This window comes from Alnus glutinosa, chromosome 12 (assembly GCF_958979055.1).
Source record: "Alnus glutinosa chromosome 12, dhAlnGlut1.1, whole genome shotgun sequence".
Classification (NCBI taxonomy): domain Eukaryota; kingdom Viridiplantae; phylum Streptophyta; class Magnoliopsida; order Fagales; family Betulaceae; genus Alnus; species Alnus glutinosa.
The window spans coordinates 4,676,743-4,695,773 of NC_084897.1; the positions used below are offsets into that span (position 1 = coordinate 4,676,743).

Sequence of the window (19,031 nt, forward strand, 5' to 3'; positions counted from 1 at the left end):
TTTGAAAAGACATTAAAAATCTAATAATAATTTAAGAGGACATATATACTTTCCCTTAAAATTATTCATAATGCTCACAAATTTTACGGTTATTTTATTTGATAACTTTTATGGATTAGTTTAATTATCCGGTTTTCAAAGTAAATTTTCTACGGGACCTAATCCAAATTAGAGGTGAAATCGCGAGCGGATAATAACTGCACACATCCTCTATCCGCACATATTCATTATCCTCTAGCCGCATACGCGAATGCGAATAACAAAAATCATTATTCAACGTTGTTTTGGTTTTTTTGGACAAAATGAATAGCAAATATAACGTGAGTAATAGTGTTCAACTATAGCGGATGATAACTGCCCACATCCTCTATCTGCACATATTCATTATCCTCTAGCCGCATACGCGAATGCGAATAACAAAAATCATTATTCAACGTTGTTTTGGTTTTTTTGGACAAAATGAATAGCAAATATAACGTGAGTAATAGTGTTCAACTATAGCGGATGATAACGGCTAATAACTACACAAATGCCAATACTTAAAAGTGATAAAGATATAATACCACTTTAAAACACAATATCTAATCTTCTTTATTTACATGGTAACTTTTTCTTTTTTTTAAAAAAACAATCTTAAAAGTAGTTAAAGGACCGCCTTATCGTATAGGTAATGCGGTAAAGATTTTCGTCTTGAATCCGCAAAAGGTGATATCTCATAGTGATAAGCACGTTTTCAAAGATGATCCAAATCCTGTAAACACAACACAAACCCATCGACCACAAAATTTGCCCAAATCCCTAATTCCATCGAAACAGAGAAGAAGGAGACCAGAAAAATTAAACCCAACCACCCTTCTTTAACACCCTCTTCGGCTGAAAGCAAAACACCCCCAAAAATATCAAGTCCAACCTCCCTACCTACCCATCGGCCAAACAGAGCAGCAATGTGGAGTTAATTTGGATAGGAAGTGAAAAAAAATTAGCTTGGTTCCTAAATTTGGATTCACCGCCACGATTGTGAGTGCTCTAACCGAATCATATACCCATCTCTCCAACTTGTCGGCAACCAAAAGTCAATTTCAATTCTTCTCTTTCAAAATTCAACCAAAAAAGTATTTTGCACATTTCAGGCTTGACCCCATCAATGGAACAACAAGACTCAACTGCGCGGCCTCTGACCAAAGCAAGTGATTTTGGGAAATTGGAACATGGGTAAAAAAATTTATCTAACCCTTTGTTGTCTTTGTCCTTTCAAAACGCTTTTTTTTTTTCTTTTTAGATCCTACCCACTTGATAATTTTAGAGAGCTTGCCCTCTAGACCATTAAGATGTCAAGGACAATTTGGTTGATATCAATCCACCGAGCAAGACCCTATCACGTGTTTTGCTTTTTGGTGCTCTGGCCCCGTTTAGTAATCCCCTCCCTTTCCCTTTGTAAGAATTTTTTTGTTGTGTGAAAATAGAAAGTGATTGATGTGATATAAAATAGAAAGAATTTATATGAAAAAGTGGAAAAAAATTTGGCTTTGTTGGATTTGGCTTAGGTGGTACATGAAATTTTTAGTATTTTTCAAACGTTTCGGGTTTAATTCTTCTCGCTCTTTTTATAGAAATCTTGAAATTAAATCTGGACGGAAAAAACTTAAGGAAATCCCGTAGGTTTTTTAATTTACAGCACCTAAGCCGAATACTGTTTTTTATTTTAATGGGGTTGTTGATGTTGTGGAAGTTTGCTTCTGTGTCTGTTTTGGTTAAGGTGCGAGCATTATCGGAGACGATGCAAGATTCGGGCCCCATGCTGCGACCAGATCTTCCCCTGCCGCCACTGCCACAACGAGGCCATGGTCTCTCTCTCTCTCCCTCCGCGCGCGTTTTGTTTTGTATCTATCCCTGTTAATGGGGGTGAATAATTTTTCTAAATGCATTTCATGGAAATTTTCTTACTATATTTGATGATTTTAGAGCTCCCTGATCAACCCGAAAGACTGTCATGGGCTGGTCAGGCAAGATGTTAAGCAAGTATGTTCAAGTGCCGTCTCTTTTTCTCTTTCACATACACGATGAGCATATTTACATGTCTATATACGCATATATTTTGTACGTTATAGTAATGGGGTTGATCTTTTGATGGAAATGATTGTGGAATTTGATTTTTTAGGTCGTATGTTTGATTTGCAATGCCGAGCAGCAGGTTTGGCTTTGTGGCTAGCTTGGACGGTATTTCTTCTATTGTGTATAATCTTGTTCTATTTCTCGAATGGGTAAATGGGATATTTTGCTTTTCCCACTTTGTTGCAGGTTGCTCAGGTTTGTTCTAACTGTGGTGTCAACATGGGAGAATACTATTGTGACATTTGCAAATTCTATGATGATGATGTAAGACTGTTATTTTCGGTCAATTAGCTTTTTAGTCAAAGCAGACCTAACTTCATTGATTTTTGGATGGTGTTAAGTTTTTAGCATTTAATGCTATATAATGTGGCTATATATGCAGACCACGAAGGGCCAGTTTCATTGCGAAGAATGTGGCATTTGTAGGTAAGTGAGCCGATCATGTGTATATTTCACATTTGCTATGATCTGATTTCAGTTCTCTGGACAAATGTCTAGTGTTAATTGAATTGTTCTTGTGATCTAATTTTTTGTTTTCAGACTTGGAGGTCGGGACAAATTCTTTCACTGTAAGAAGTGTGGTAAGCAACCTATTTACTCTGCTTGGCTTTTATATACTGGTTTATTAACTTAGTGTGTTGATATGCTTGTTTCCATTTCAGTTATATGTACTTCCATTTTTCTTTATATCAGTTTATGGTTGTTCTTAGTAATATTACATTATTATATTGTGGGTTGTTTTCAATTTCCACTCATATTTTGTTTGAAGTTAGAGAATCTTATTGTTGATTTCTTGAATCCTTTTACTTTCCATGTTATTGGAAGCTAATAAAATATTAAATAATTAAACGGGGCAATCATCCTAGTGATTTAAGTCATGCACAACTGGTGGAGGATTGTGATGCCACAATACTTAACACAGATGTTTAAAAAAGGAAAACTATGTTGAATGGTCATTTCAAATACACAGAAGCAGTAGTCAAGAGGGTCCTCCTTTTGTTACAAGAAACTCATAGTGATTAGAGCATGACCTTTTAGGCAGCCAAATAGAGTACAGATTTGGGGAAACCTATAGGGTAAGTAAAGTAAAAGTGTTGGGTTGTATTCTGCGTGAAGGTTTTTAGATGGAAGATTTACTCATTGAATTGCCACTACCACGTGAAAATCTTTATTTCTTTTTCCATCAGAACTCATAGGAGTATGAGATGTACAAACAGATTCGGAGGCTAAGGGGGTGAGAGATTGGGGCTGAAATAGATGATGGATGAGAGAGATGAATGAGGGAAGATTAGGAGGTTAAAATAATAAATGAAAATAAATCTTTGGATTAGAGCATTACCAACATGTTACTGGATATGTCTAGATTGGCTTATTATTTTAAGATATTCGAGGACCGATGTGCCAAATTTTCAAGTTGTGGCACTTTGTTCAAGTGTTGGAAAGAGCTGGCATCCTTATTTCCTGAACATCCTATTAATGTATATGAAGATGTTTATGTCCAATTCTATTTTCAATTTATTTTCTTTGTTGTCTTAGCTAATGTTTGTATTTTTTATTATTGACCCCTTCGCCCTCTTTGCTTATATTATAACTTAATTCAGATCTGCTATTTTCTGGCTAATATTCAAATAAATTTTTTGTTATTGTGGTCTTGAGCATAGGATGTTGCTATTCAACGAGTCTTTATGATAATCACTCATGTGTGGAGAACTCCATGAAGAATTTCTGCCCTGTTTGTTATGAGGTTGGTGCTTTGAGTGTTGCAATCGCTTTAAATTGTAAAAGAGTGTTATGTTCTAACAATTTGATTTTTTGCTGATAGTATCTTTTTGACTCGATTAAAGGCACCAGAATTATGAAATGTGGACACACGATGCACATGGACTGCTTTCATGCTATGGCAGAACAGAATCAGTTAACTTCAGCTTGCTTTTGAAATTATTAATTTTTGATATGTAAAAGTTATTTTGCTTTTAAAAAAATTGTAATATGCATTGGATTTATAATCCAGGTATCGTTGTCCCATCTGCTCCAAGACAGTATTTGATATGTCGGGTGTCTGGAGATCGTTACATGAGGAGGTATGGAGATTTTATTTTTATTATTTAATTACCGAAAAAAAAAAAAGTTTCCATATTTTTATCCTTTTGTATTGTAGTGTTGTACATCAAATTTATGTTTATTGGTCAACATTTGAGTGTGATCGGTACTTTCTTAGTTTAGATGGTTTAGATTCTTCATGCCTATTCCAAGGAGGAAATTGTATATAGGACACTTATAATCAATGTTGTATGGAAGTAGCATTCCTTAGTTTCGTGGAAGGAGTTGTTATATACTAGTACACGGTTTTCATTGTGATGTTAAGTATTTTCTTAAGAAAGATTTGTATAAATGTATTGGCATGCTATTAAGTATTTTGATTTTAAGTTCTTTGCATTTTTCATTAATCTTAGGTATCGAGTTTCAAGGACCCGGTTTATCAGCTTTCAGCTATTAGGCTTTAGAGAATAAATGATCAGTTATGGTCCCAAGTTTCTGAGATTTATTCAGTGGTATATTTTCGGATAAGCAATCTGTGACATGCAATTTCACTCTTGCTAATCTTGCGAAAGATTATGAGGGGGTACTTTCTGTATCTCAGATTAGTGTGTGTATCTTAAATAAGTATTCCAAGCTTGTGTACTATTTGTTCGTGAATAATTAGATGACATTGATTACTTTGAATTGGAATGATTAGCATTGCAAATGGTTGTCATGACAGTGTCTGAAATCTGTTAAGCTGCAAATCTTATGAGAATATAATGGTATTCTGATGCTGTCTAGTTACATTCTTGGAAACCTAGAGAAAAATTAAAATACAAACGCAACAGATAGAGAAAGCATTAACTGTATTTTACCTATAGCTTAAAATGATCTGCCCATATCCCTAAGATACACTTGCTCCTCTAAATGATCCAGAATGCAGATATAAAAAGATCCAGAATGCAGATATAAAAAGATTCTCCAAAGAATGCATTTATTTGGAAATGCATCAGAGAACAACTGCTAGCTGCAAATGTTTTTTCCATAACCAGTTAAGAAGGAACTGCAGCCTGTGTACTGTCAGATTTGGTTTCCAGATCTTTTTTCCCTAATCACGTTAGAGTTGGGTTATCCCTTTTCTGTACGAAGGCAACATTTTTGGATTCTGTATTGAGTATGAATATCTGGAATTCCTTACCCCAATCTCCAATTGGAGTTTTCTGAGGTAAAATGATATAGGACTGGCCTGAGCTTGATCATTCCTTTAAGTCCATCAAGTGAGATAGTGTTGAAACTAAGGGGCATGCCTTTATAGATTCATTGTTAGGAGCCATGAGTGGTATCTTAATTTCCATTTCTCTCTCATTTAAGTTTTGGGATTTAGATCCCATTAATAGTCCTATAATGATTAGAATGTTGATCTAAGGAGATGAGCTTGACTTTTAGCAGATAAGCTACATGCTACTAATTTTCTTACCTTGAATTCAAAATGCGATTAGTTTTCACAAGTCCAGCCTAAATAGCCCTTTTTTCCGCTTGGCTTGCTTACAACTCTGCTGGTGATAGCCCTGGATGGTGTGGGTATGGTGTGCATATGTTGTATGCATTTATGTGTGTGTTAATGTTGAGAAGTTTATTATAGTTTATTTATACTAAATTTAAAATAATAATAATAATAATTCTGCTTGTGTGGCTGCGCCTTTTTTTTATGAAGTGAATGTGTGCTAATATGAGTATGTATCTTCTTTGCTAGATAGAAGCTGTTGCCATGCCCGAGGTGTACCAGTATGAGGTAGTTTCCTCATCCATGCTTTTCTATGATAGTAAAGCTCACTTTAGGCGTGCAATCTTCATGCCTGTTAAAATCATTTATAATAGTTTGTTATGCGATTAGTTTTGCTATGTGGAACATATAGTAAAGTTTTTTTTCCAACCAATGTGGTGGTATAGAAAAATTTATGACATGACTAAGTAGGGTCCAAGTTGCACTGAATTAAAGTTTATAGAGGTAAGTGATATGAGGGTGGTAATTTATTAAGGAAAGGTGTCATTTTCCTTTTTGTTTTTGGAAAAAATATAAAATTAGTCTCTAGGGTTTCACTAAGTTGCAAATAGTTTAATGAGGTACAAAAAGTAACTAAAACCTTCTTGTGGTAAGCAAAATTAATAGATAGGTTCTTACACCCAACTTTCGTTCGAAATTTGGACGAAAATCGTCAAAGCACCATGTCAGCACCAATAATATTGACATGTGTCTCTTATTGTAAAATATAAAAATATAGATGCAAAAAGAAAAGATCTAAAAAAAAAAAATTGCCACCCCCTTTGTCGAAATTGGGGGTGGCCAAACCACCCATAAGCTTTTTAGTTTCTTTTTTTTTTTTTTCAATTTTTTTTTTTATATTTATATTACATAATTTATAGTTTTTTATAGGAGATTCATGTCGCAATATTATTGCTGCTGAAGTGGCACTCTAAAGGTTTTTTGTTCGAATTTTGGACAAAAGTTGGGTGCAATGACCTATTTGTTAATTTTGCTTGCTAAAGAAAATTTCCAGTCCCTTCTGTATCCCATGGAGCTATTTGCAACTTAGTAAAACCCTAATGACTGATTTTGCATTTTTTTTTTCTATTTTTCATTTCAAAATTTCATAATTTATTGTAGTAGAGAAGTAGCCACTTGGAAGGTATATACATGAAGCTCCATCCAAAAGTTCATCCGGGTGAATTATTCCAGTGACTTGCATTAATGTGATGTCTAAGGACCGTTTAAAAGCATAAATTATTATACATGCATTGTATTGAGTGAGAGCGTTTGGTCAATGTTATTTGTCGTATGCCTATTATGAGACAATAATCCTTTGTCTTTCTAAAAGAGATGGCATTTTTAAGCAGTTATCATGCGTTCATGGGATTTGCCTACCCTGTTCCTCTACATTCCTGATCTGGAGCATACCAGAAGTCTATAATCTTATCCTTATAGTGGCTAGTTTGATCTGCTAAACTGAGTTTCATGTGTATTTTACAGGTTTCAATTCTCTGCAATGATTGCAACAATACAAGCAAAGTTCGCTTTCACATTTTAGGGCACAAGTGCACTCATTGCAATTCATACAACACTCGCAGGATTTCAGCACCAGATAATCAATGAAAACGTTGGTTAATAAACAAGACAGATTAGGCTACAATACACTTTCTATACTTTGATTGGTCTACATTGTTTCAGTGAAGAATTACTCTTTAGCAAGTGGCTTCTGTTGTTTGCAAGGTACTACATAAGAGAATGTTCTGCTTGGTGATTGACTAGTTTGCTAAAGAGGATTGGCCATAAAAGGCTTGTTGAGAACAAGAGGCTTCACGCAATTTAGATTTTCAAGTCTTTAGATTTGCAGGTTCTTAGACTTCACAACTCTTGAGATCTTGAAAACAAGAGGCTTCCTCACACTAGTCCTCCAATATATGCAATTAGTGAAAGAAATATTTGTCTGTGATGTTTTGAATTATCTGGTAGTTCATTAGTCATTATGTTCAGTTGCAGCAGTAATCATAACTTCAATAGCACCAGTAATTGTGATTCCTTAGTAATGATAAGTAAGGCACCCCCAAATGAATTAACTGGTAATAACTTGAGTTGCCATCGTTACTACCATAATATTAGAAGAGAAATGCTAGGGGTACCAAATTTTTTACCAAGAGATGGGTACCAAGATGATGTAGAGCTTATTCATTAGAGATGATCAAAACAATTAATAAAAAGAAATGCTACAGATACCAATGAATAAACTCCACATCATCTTGGTACCTATCTATTGGTAAAAGATTTGGTACATCTAGCATTTCTCATATTAGAATGAGAAATGATCCCTACACTCATTTCTCACAATAGTCCCACAACAAGTTGACGTGGCTGGTAATATTTTGTTACTTTTTTACAAAAAGAAAACAAAACAAAACAAAAAAAATAATAAAATATTACGAGCCACGTCAGCTTGTTGTGGGACTGTTGTGAGAAATAAGTGTAAGGATCATTTCTCTATTAGAATATATGTAACGAAATGGTAAAAGTGATATGAGCTTACTACCATTTTACCCTTGTATCTCTTTTTAATTTGTATTATTTCGTTTTTCCACTATCATCATTAGTACAATACTAGAGCTTCTAGAAATACATTTAACCTTTACAATTTGCCCTTATCTATGAATTTATGATAGTTACAAGGATGAACACATAAACTTTCACGACAAGACCTTGTACTACGACCTTGAAATCCAATGAATACCTTTCACCTTCTCTCTCAGTATTATCACCTATTAATCTATGAAGTAAGGTTGTTCTACAGGTAGAAATCATATATAAGTCTACGACTTAGTAAGTAAATTACTAATGAAACTTAGTTCATGCAGTGAACCAAATTATGCCAGTAATAAAAGTTAAATATGGTTTCATACACAAGTTATATTTAAGAAAAATATCGTGATAACCTTTGTCAGTTAAAAACAATGTGTTTAGCAAGCAATTTAAGGTATTGTACATAGGAAATCATGTAGCAGTTAAAGACAAAAAAGTCACGCCAAGGAAGTTTACAATATATATATTATAACCATCCTCTATATAGCCTATATGTGCACTTATCCCCTTTACAGTAGAATTTGTGTATCCAATGGACATATGGCACAATTTCGGTGCCTCGGTGTAGTACATAGCCAACCGGCCCTAGTTGCTCAACCAGGTTGATGCATCGGGTGGCATACAACTAGTAATTCTGCAATGGTGACCCCACTTGTGGTGGTTGCGCTAGTCACAATAACCTTCGAATACAAGTTAAAACATGCACTCAACTCACAATTGGGCCATAGGTTCAAGACTTCAAGTCCATATAAATTTGTATGCACTTGCCCTAGATACTTCACCTATTTTTCCCATGGTGGCATGCCATACAAATATTATCGTTGTTTCCGGTTACATAAACACATTTTCATACAAGAATAAAACACCGTAATTCACAATGCAGTTTAAATCAATAATTTCTCATAAATACAAGGGCTCACGGCATATGATTTAAGAGATTTGATGTACGTTAAAGACGCACATTTGTAACAGTGAAAATTATCATGCTTAACAAACAAATTATTTATGCGTTCTCACAAGCGATTACTTACCTCGTGCGCAAAATTTCAAGCTTGGACTCTCCGAGAAATATAGAGCCTGTTTGGTTGCTGTTTTGGAAACAGGTTTTCTGTTTCCAAAACAACAAAACCGTTTTTACTAAATACCCCGCGCGTTTGGCTATCAGTTTTAAAAACAAAAACTAAAGAAAACAAAAACATTAAAAACACGAAATATGGAAACATCTTTAAGTTGTTTCCAAAAACAGGTTTTTGTTTTCAGCGAAATAGCGCTCAAAACACGGGTGGAACCTTTTTCTAACTTAAGTGAATAGTGCCACACAATACCTGGGATCCGTGGTTCTAAACCTCACAGGTCCATTTTCTTCAGCCTTCTTCATCCTGCTCAGCGTGCTGGCATTCGTTCCCCACCTGTAAGCTCAAACAAAAATCACCCCCCTAAGTGCATTTCAGAGCCGTTACTCTCCCTCTATCTGCCTTCATCCACCCTATGAGTCGATTGCAAGTTTCAGTTCTGTTTTTAAGGAACCCATTGACGAACATCTTGTCTTCCAGAGGATCGAAAAAAAATTGTGTCGATGATCAACTCCTCTCTTGTGGCGGCTCCAACCTGCAAAAACAGCTCCATTCAGTGCACTTGGTCGCAAGTTCTGTGGGTTTGCTTGTTTGATTCGATGCCTGTGCATTTGTTTGGGTAACTTCTTTGTAAGTTTTCGATGGTACTTTTGGGCGATTTCTAATTCTTTGGGTTTTGGATGTTTTGAGTCAATGTGATATTGTATCTGCTACGGGCTGGTTTGAGTCAATGTAATATTTTTTGGCCATCTTCTTTAAAAAGTATAGGAGCACAATTTGAAAGAAAAGAAATTTTGTCTATTTAATTACAAGCTCGGAAAAGAATAAAACTAGGTTGTAGTTATATATCATTTAGTTGGAATGGTTGTCTGCTCAATTTAGAAAGAGAAAAAAAAAAAATCTGTCTTTTCCTCTTGTGATCTTATCTTTGTTTTGATCATATTGTAGGAAAACAGTCGATGCTTTTTGTTGCTAAGTTGGTACCTTGGCATCTTGGGGGCTAAGAAGCAGGAGCCTGCATCCTCATCAACTGCTGAACCTTCCAAATCCGAAAAGGGCGGAAGAAAGAAGAGATGGATCCAATATTTTTTGAATTCCCAAAGACATCGCCAAAAGAAACCATAAAAGAAAAAATCAATACTGTGACTACTAACAAGAATTTTCCTTGTGGCATCCAAAGCCTTGTGGGAAAGCATAGAGTACTGTTAAATAGGTTCTCGATGGATTGAGACAGCAGTTAAACTGCAGAACCTTTTAATTGGTTTACCTATTCGATCTGGTTTTCTTGGCACATTTTTGTTACATGCTTGGACTAGCCCGATCGAGTGCTTTGTTGTGTAAGCTATTCCTGGCTTCGGCAAGCACTAGCTGCAGTTTGTCATCTGGTTGAAAGGTTATTTTATATGGGGGTGTAAGTAGTGGATTGGGACGACTGTGTTGTTCCAGGCAGTTTATTAGTGGCTATGGTCTGTAACATATCAAAAATATTGTAATTGAAATTTATATCCTGTGCACATTTGTTCAAACCCTACTGATTCAAGATGATTTATTGAATTTGATTTATTTTTTTGAAATCATATTGAATTTGAATTAGTTAAAAGCAATTGAGCTTGATTCAATTTAAACTTGGATCTCATTATTTTGGAGACCATACAGTTTTTAAAAACACTGAAGAGTTTTCTTTTTAAGTGGAAACTGTTTTGAAAACAATAATCCAAACGTATAAATCATTGTTTTCTGTTTCCAGAAACTGTTTTCAGAAATAGTTTGCCAAATACAATTTTAACGAAAAAACAACATAAAACTATTTTCTATTTTTGTTCTCGAAAACGGTCCTTAGAAACAAAAACAGAAATCGATTTACCAAACGAGCTCATATCTCCTTAATCTACATTTTACTTTATTATTAGTCATTTTTCTGAACCTCAAAACCCTAATTATCACTTTCAGCTTTGACATTTCTATTCTCCCACGCAATGTATAGTTTAAGAATTAGATTCATCAAACACAAACTCAACTTTCAGCGGCGCCTCAAAAGATATATATCTTACAACAACAAGAATTTATTCTCATTCTTCTCTTGTTAGCTCATGGGATGGGACCCATCCCGCTTACTTATTTTCGTGCCTTTTATTTTTTATTTATTTTTTATTTTTTTATTTTTTTTTATTTTTGGCCTTTTGCCTTAATTTTGCCTTTTGCTTTGGTAAAACTATACTTAATCATCCAAACCAATGCGATTTACAAAAGTGTCATCAAAATATTTTAAAAAATGGACGAGAAATTATAAATACTACATTTTTATCCTATAATGTTGACGTGTCAATCTCAAATGATTTTTAGATTTTTTTTTTTTTTTTTTTTAATAATGACTAATTCAAGGGTTGGTTGGAATTGTCACATCAGTATTGTCATTATTGTGAGATAATTATAAAATAAAAATATAATTTCTAGCATTACTCTACCAAAATATGACACTTTGATTTTCTCAATCTACAAGGTATAAAAGAGTGGCATACTAACTCCGTGTCAGATTTCCTAGGATCTATTCATTGTGCCAAGTCACACAATGTTCCCATGCCAAATCCTAAATGGTGCCATTTTCCCTCTGAAAACCCTAACTCATCTGTTCTGGAGCACTTCGTTTGAACTAGGTATGGCCCATTTGAACAAAACCTAAAAAACCCTAAACCAAATACATGTCTTAAAATACCAATTTTTAACGTTAAAAATTATCCTTCTATTCAAAATCCTAATTTCAACCCCTTTCCCCTTTTTCCCTAAACTTCCAAATCAACCCAACAACTACACAGTTCAAACTCTAATATCTACACCACAATGTTACTTCAAATCTTTCACAACACTTAAACAAAACCCCCATTTCTTTGATTTTTATCTTTTGAAATCACAACCCATTTTCAACACAGTTAAAATTTCTTACAATTTCATGGAACCTCAAAATGACAATGAAATCAATAACAACAATTAACTAAATCACCACATCAACTAGAGTACATGGAGACATGTAAGTGAAAACTCACCCTCTGGAGCTTTTCATGGAGACTCCTCCTTCCCCACACCTTCCTTGCACATACCCCTTACTTTCTCACTTATGATCTCTCAAGAACACAATAAGAATCACCTCCTACAAGCCTCTTTCGATTCACTTGACTAAGAGAAGCAAAATAGATTTTTGTTTTATTGAGTTGAACTGCCTTAAATAGACAACTTTTGATTGTTGTTCATCTCGTTCAAACGAGTTAAAGTTTGTTCGAATGAAATTTCATTAAATGCATGTCAAGTCAGCATCTCGGCTCGCCTAACCTCACACGTTGATTAACATGTGGAAATACAATGTCATTCAAAACGAGATCCTATTTAGTTCGAGTGAGATTATGCTTGTTTGCTTTTCCCACGTGTTTCTCAATTGACGCATGTAAATGATATGTCGTTTGAACAAGATGCCATTTAATTCGAACGAGAGTGTGTTTGGTTCTTTTTCTCGCATATCTTCAATTGACACATGAAAGATGTGATGTTGTTCGAACTAGATCGTGATTGTTTATTTTTCCTATGTGTCCTCATGAAAATGTGGGAGATGTTGTTTCGTTCGAACTAGACTTAGTTCGTTCGAATGAAACCTTTTAGTTTCGAATTTCTTCCATGTTTGAGTCCCATTTTTCTTTTTCATACTATTTTGATCTAACACTTACGAGGTACGTACGCTGTATCTAACCTATTGTTACTCGTAACATGCATTAATTTATTTTATTTTTCTTTAGTTTCTTGGCCTCTAAAATTTCCTGTTTTATTTTCGAGTGTTACAACATCCATGTCTTCCAAACCACAACTTCTCGTTTCCTCCATCATGTAACTCATGAACTTGGTTCATCATGGTTGGCACGTCGTAGGTATGTGTTGATTCTTGTCATAGTCTGTTGAGCTAGCACCAAGATTTCTCCTCTTTTGATGTTTTCTCGAGCTAGCCAAAAAAGCCACTATGGTTAGACTTCTTCCTAAATGATGGGGAGGCACGTTATTGGGCTTCCTGTAATAACTCCAACTCTCTTTTGAGGGTAAAATGGTCTTTTACTACCTATGAGAATGGATGACTGGACAGAAATAAGAAACACCTGATTTTATATATATTAATTTATGTTTTATTAAATAACTGCTTCTATATTTTATTAAATACCTGCTTTTAAATTTAGTGATTTGTATATCAATTTAAGTCCCACTTTTATATTATATATTTATATTAAAATATAAGGACCAGATTTTATATTTTTATTCAAGTTTATTATCATAAAAAAAAAAAAAAAAAAGAAAAAAGAAAAAAGAAAAAAAGACCTATTTTAATACCTAAAACCCTAGCCGTCAAATAGCGAAACCCTACTCATATATAATTCAGCAGATGCCTTATTTCTCTTCCTCACTGTTTTCTAGCTGCGCCCCTTTTCACTTACGCAGCCTTCAACCCTTAGACAAGGTACCGTATTGTCTCTTACCTTTCTCTTCTTCTTTAGTCCCTTCCTCTTTCTATAGAATCGTAGCATGTACCGACATGCTAAGTGAGTTATTTTATTTTATCCTATTGTTCTTCATCTAATTGCTCTACATATTTTTTTGTGTTTTATTATATTTCATGTCAAAAGAACAATGAAGTAGAACTCTGACCTTTCTTCTTGAATATGAAAACGTACAGCCCTTTTTTTTTCTAACTATTTGTTTTATCTCCTCTCTTCTCTTTCTTTGTTAGGGGACATGGTGGGACCATAGCACCTTTGTCCTTGTCTCTTACCTCTTTTCATTCACAAGAAATATTATTTTATACACCTAACCTCTCAATCTTTATTTTAATTTTTTCTTCTACTTCAATTCATTGAGAATACAACCCCTGTTTAAAACGTTCCTAACCTATCTAATTTCTTTGCCCTACTGGCCATCAAGTCGGGTACTCAAGCACAAAACGCTATTCTAGGAAATATATATATATATATTATCGACTTGTTGCTTTCTTTTCTATCTTTTTATTGTAGGTCCTAAATTACTTCTATTATTTTTCTCCCTCTACTCCTCTACCCTAATGACCTTATAACAAACCCCCCTTGACACAACTGTATTTGATTTTAGTTATTCTAATTCTGCCCCACAGAAAAATAAATACGTTTTCTTTTATCCAAGTGTGTTTTTTAAGTCCTTGTTAATTGCTTTAAAAGTTATGGGGCCTTTTTAATAAATTATTTTGAATATATGTAAAGTTTGGTGATACATGAATTTATCAAATTTTATGACTATAATAGAGAATATTTCTTATGACAATTGCCTTTTATTGAACTGTATTTTTTAATATCAGTAAAAGAAAATGAATTAGTACTCATTTAACGATTTAAGTATGATTCGAGTAATATCGTTAAATATACCTAAGAAATCCATTCTCAATAGGCTAGCAAGACGAACCGTAGTAGTGTCTGGATATATTCTAGTGGCAAGTATGTAGTATTAATTTGTTGGAACCTGTATCCAGGTGACTAGTTAGCGGTCGAGATAGTCCAGCGATTTATTGCAATCAGAGAAGTAAGGGATCCTCTACCCCTTTTCAAATTGTTTTATGTCATATTACTTTATCCTTTTTTTTCTTTAAACATATTTGCAATTAATTGCTCTTGTTCTATATTTCAAATTATATTGATGCATGAAGGACTGTTTTAAAAAATAGTTTTGAGATGAAAATTGTCGGTATAAATGTTAATCTTGAAATCACTATTTTAAAAGAAACTTTGGTTATAAAGGATTTTCTAGTTATTTGTAAATTGTGTAGTTGGTTCCCGAGACGGGAAGTTACAGCTTTTTGAAATTAATGAGAAAATGAGAGTAAAAACCCTCCCACACGTTGCCTCAAGAGTTATCAAAGGAATAAGAATAATTTGTGAGAATGAGATTTTTATAAATGAGGCACTTGTGTGGAGGAGGCTATTATTTTGACCCCATAGATATTCACAGAGATTTACAAAGTTTAAGCTCGGTACCGTTGCTTGGATGGAAGCGCAACCGCCCAAAGACTTAGAGAGAGCGGATCCATCCCTATGTCATGCTAAGTGCACTTCAATTAATTAGCTGACGGGGTAGGGCCTGTGGCCACAGTTTACCTGCCTGAGGTCACAGTAGACCGCGCAATCCTAGTACACATGGCGTAATAGTGTACATGGGCCCTATATATGAGAAATTTATTTATCAACCAGTAATTTTATGTGTTAAGTAAAATGCCAAATTTTTATTTGTATTCTAGAAATTTAGATTTCAAGTGTATTTTAATAATTGTTTTAAAGAAAATGAAGTTAACTCAACCGTTTTATGGTTGAGGGTTACCTTACTGAGCATTTCTCGCTCACCTCTTATTTTGTTTGTTTTCAGGATATGATCAAAGAGACCTAGGCGGCCGGGATGGGATCTAGGCTATCAGTAGGATTTTTTTTTTTTTTTTTTTTTTTTTTTCTGTTACCTTAATAAGTGCACTTGCACAATAAATCCAGTTCCTTTGCATTTCAATTATTGTATTAAAAATTATTACTCTTTTCGAAATAATCGTTTCCGCATTTATTGAAGCTCTGAGTTTTAAAATTATTTTCTAGTAATTTACTTAATTCAATATATTAGCTAGGTTACCTAGTAGACCTTATGAATCTTTGCGGCTTGGTGTTTGAAAATGGACGAACCTAACCCTTAGCAGCTTGGGGGCGTTACACCTCCCGTATCAAACCCAATTACGATGTCTTCCTTCTCCCCCTTCCCACTCGACTGATGAATTATAGCTATAACTAATGTCTTGTTATGGCAGTCGTGATTGTACAGTTCGTTTCAGGCGCCTAGATTTTGACCTCCATCCCCTTGTAGGCCATGAGCCCAATAAAATACCATATTGGCGTCGAGTCCAATAAAATATAAGTGTTGTTGATGGAGACCTTGCGGACCATTTTTTATTGAAATTTTAGCTCAAAATCTTAATTCAGTTTGAGTTGGTCTCTAAGGTCGAGCCATGTGGACCGAGAGTAAAAAAACCCGCCATCAACACTTGTCTATATCACATGAATTTTCCGAGTTTACTCGAATTGCAAGCAATTCAAGCAACCAAATTTGAACAGATCCTCATCCTAGGAATACTATGTTGGAGAGAAAACAATTTTAGCCATTAATGATCTTAAATGGGGAGAGGTTTCTAGGAAGTGGAATAATACAAGGGGAGTTGATATCCTGTCTATATCACATGAATTTTCTGAGTTCACATGATCTGCAAGCAATTTGAGCAGTGAATTTGAAGGGAACCTCATCCTAATTAATTACAAGAGTAGTAGCTAGTGGATTGAAGAGGTTTCTAAGAAAGTTGATTCACGTGATATCATGTCTAAATCACATGATTTTTCTGAGTTCACACTTGCCGCCATGGAATCAAGTGGAACAAACGTAAGGAATGACTCACCAAAATTGACAGATTATTTGTGCATTCAAAACTTGATGACAAATATGTCCTGCAGTGGTGAAGAGGACCCCATCCCAATGCTTTTGATATCAACATGGAAACCATACATGCATATATAATACGTACAGTACTTTGATGGTTCAATTTGACTTCTTTTCTTGCTATGCAGGTTAGCCCCCACAAACCTAAATATCGGAATATCGGCCTGTTTGGTAACTATCTCTCCTCTTATTTCTATTTCTCTAAAAGAAATAAAACTTATTTTTAAAACTATTAACAAACAACTTTATTTTCTCTCTCACAAAACTATAAATATATATATTTTTTTAAAAAAAAAAAATTAAAATTACGGTTCACGACTTCCTTCACCCATTTTTAATCAAGTTAATAAAAGCAAGATGTTAGCCGGTAGGGTACTTGGATAGGGTACTTTCCAAGTAATGAACGCAGGCCTTTAAAGTCGGACTATCACAAAATTCTATTCTTTTATTTCTCTTTAGACTTTCACTCTTCTTTCATTTCAGGCTTCTAAGATTCAATTATCCTAAAATTCATGTTTTCTATTTCTCTCTCTACTTTCAAGCTTCTTTCATGTATTTCATTTTATTATAAATTTTTATGAACAGTTTCAAATTTATCATTGAATTTGTAGAATTCACGTATTTTAATTTTTTTTTATTTTTTATTTTTATTTTTTTGGCCTAGGCATTTTTTCTAGCTAGTGTAGTAGGGCATGTAAAATATATAGTGAAACTGCAACTGTGGATTTTTCATTCATGAGATCAACACTGAGCAAACCATGCTTTGTACCAGATGTTTCCCATAGTTTTGAGAGAATTATGATAATCTTGAAAATAATAATAATAAATTAAATATACAAAATATAGGTTTTATCGAATTAAAACTTAGAGAAAAATCATATCTAGCCCTTAAATTTTTATCTGATTTGAATTTAATCATTAAGTTTTTAATTTCAAGAATATGATCCTTAGGTCTCTGATTTGAATTTAGTCATTCGATTTTTATTATTAATGTCATATCATTAAACGTCAAATCATCTATTAAAAAAAAAAAACTCATCTCCAAAAAGAAAAACTATTTTCTTTGTTATCTTAATCTTCAAGATTTGTAGCGTTAGAGAAAAAACTATTAACTTTGACATTGGGATAGATTCTTGCGTGCCAAACGAGACACACGTGACATATAGAAAATTGTTAATTTTGACGGTAAAGTAATAGAGAGACCAATTTAAAATTTGAGTAAAATGTAAGGACTTTATTTTTAAAATTAAAATTTCAATGACTAAATTTAAATAAGATAAAAACTTAAAAATTAAATATAATTTTTCCCTCCAACTTTAAAGGGTTCGTGTTATGCAACGGTTATATCAAGTGTTACCAATTTTTTTTTTATTATTATTTTTAAAAAAAAATAAAAAAACGTACACCTTTTTTCATTGGAATTGAGGTATTTAACTCTATCTTATAATAGGGGCCCATAGGTAAATATCTTTGAACTGTATGGATAATTAAATTGGTAGGTGTTTAACATTAATTAGTTCCGACTGTTTGTTTTGTTAAAAGGGATAATTTTTTTTCTTTTCAAAATGAATGGGTAGAAAAAGCAACCGACGAACACGCTAGATTCAACTATTTGACTTTATTTATTACATTATTTTTTTTTTAAATAAAAAATTAACGAACAATTTAAAATATAAATATTCTCAGAAATCACTTAAAATATAAATATTCTCATAAATCACTTAAAATTATTTTCAATATTTTTTCAAGCAAAAAAATAAAAACACCTTCCAAAACATATAATTAATAAGAAAAATGGTGGAATTTTAAATTTTCTTTTGGATAATGAGAAAGTCCATATATGATAAATATTGAGTCAAAGAGAAATGATATTTTAACGTGTGGGTCCTATAAATTTAATAATTATTTTTTTAAAAAAAAACACACGAAAAAGATGAGGGAATATTAAATAATATTTATCCTTAAGTCAAGGAAGAGCTCAACCAATGAAAACACTCCCAATGAATTATCAACATGACTTTTGAGAAATAAATTATATCATTTCTTTTTTGTGTAAGAGAAGCCGTCGTTGACAATGAAAGACAACCAAATAGGGTAAAAGAAGTAGAAAGATCTCTCTCCTTACCTTCAGGAAATATCTCTCAACTAACCCTTTCATGAAACTTCTTGCTCCACAG

At 33.6% G+C, this 19,031-nt stretch overlaps 1 protein-coding gene and 1 long non-coding RNA gene across 3 annotated transcripts; both read left to right on the plus strand.

The window, feature by feature from the left end:
* The first annotated feature begins 696 nt into the window (after window positions 1-696).
* LOC133852354 (E3 ubiquitin-protein ligase MIEL1-like) lies at window positions 697-7,625 on the plus strand. 2 transcript variants are annotated; one of them, XM_062289097.1, is made up of 13 exons: window positions 697-1,017; window positions 1,131-1,212; window positions 1,757-1,844; window positions 1,963-2,019; window positions 2,159-2,191; window positions 2,299-2,376; window positions 2,495-2,538; window positions 2,653-2,693; window positions 3,774-3,856; window positions 3,935-4,026; window positions 4,124-4,193; window positions 5,892-5,926; window positions 7,163-7,625. In XM_062289097.1, the coding sequence occupies exons 2-13, from the start codon at window positions 1,145-1,147 to the stop codon at window positions 7,218-7,220; spliced, it is 747 nt and encodes a 248-aa protein (XP_062145081.1). In that variant the 5' UTR covers window positions 697-1,017; window positions 1,131-1,144; the 3' UTR covers window positions 7,221-7,625. The 2 variants fall into 2 exon arrangements, with proteins under 2 accessions (XP_062145081.1, XP_062145080.1); XM_062289096.1 differs by having other exon boundaries at window positions 701-1,017; window positions 5,888-5,926.
* A 1,993-nt stretch (window positions 7,626-9,618) lies between these two features.
* LOC133850999 (uncharacterized) lies at window positions 9,619-10,867 on the plus strand. Its single transcript, XR_009895722.1, has 2 exons — window positions 9,619-9,966; window positions 10,285-10,867. It is a non-coding gene; the product is annotated as an uncharacterized LOC133850999 (long non-coding RNA).
* The last annotated feature ends 8,164 nt before the right edge of the window (window positions 10,868-19,031 follow it).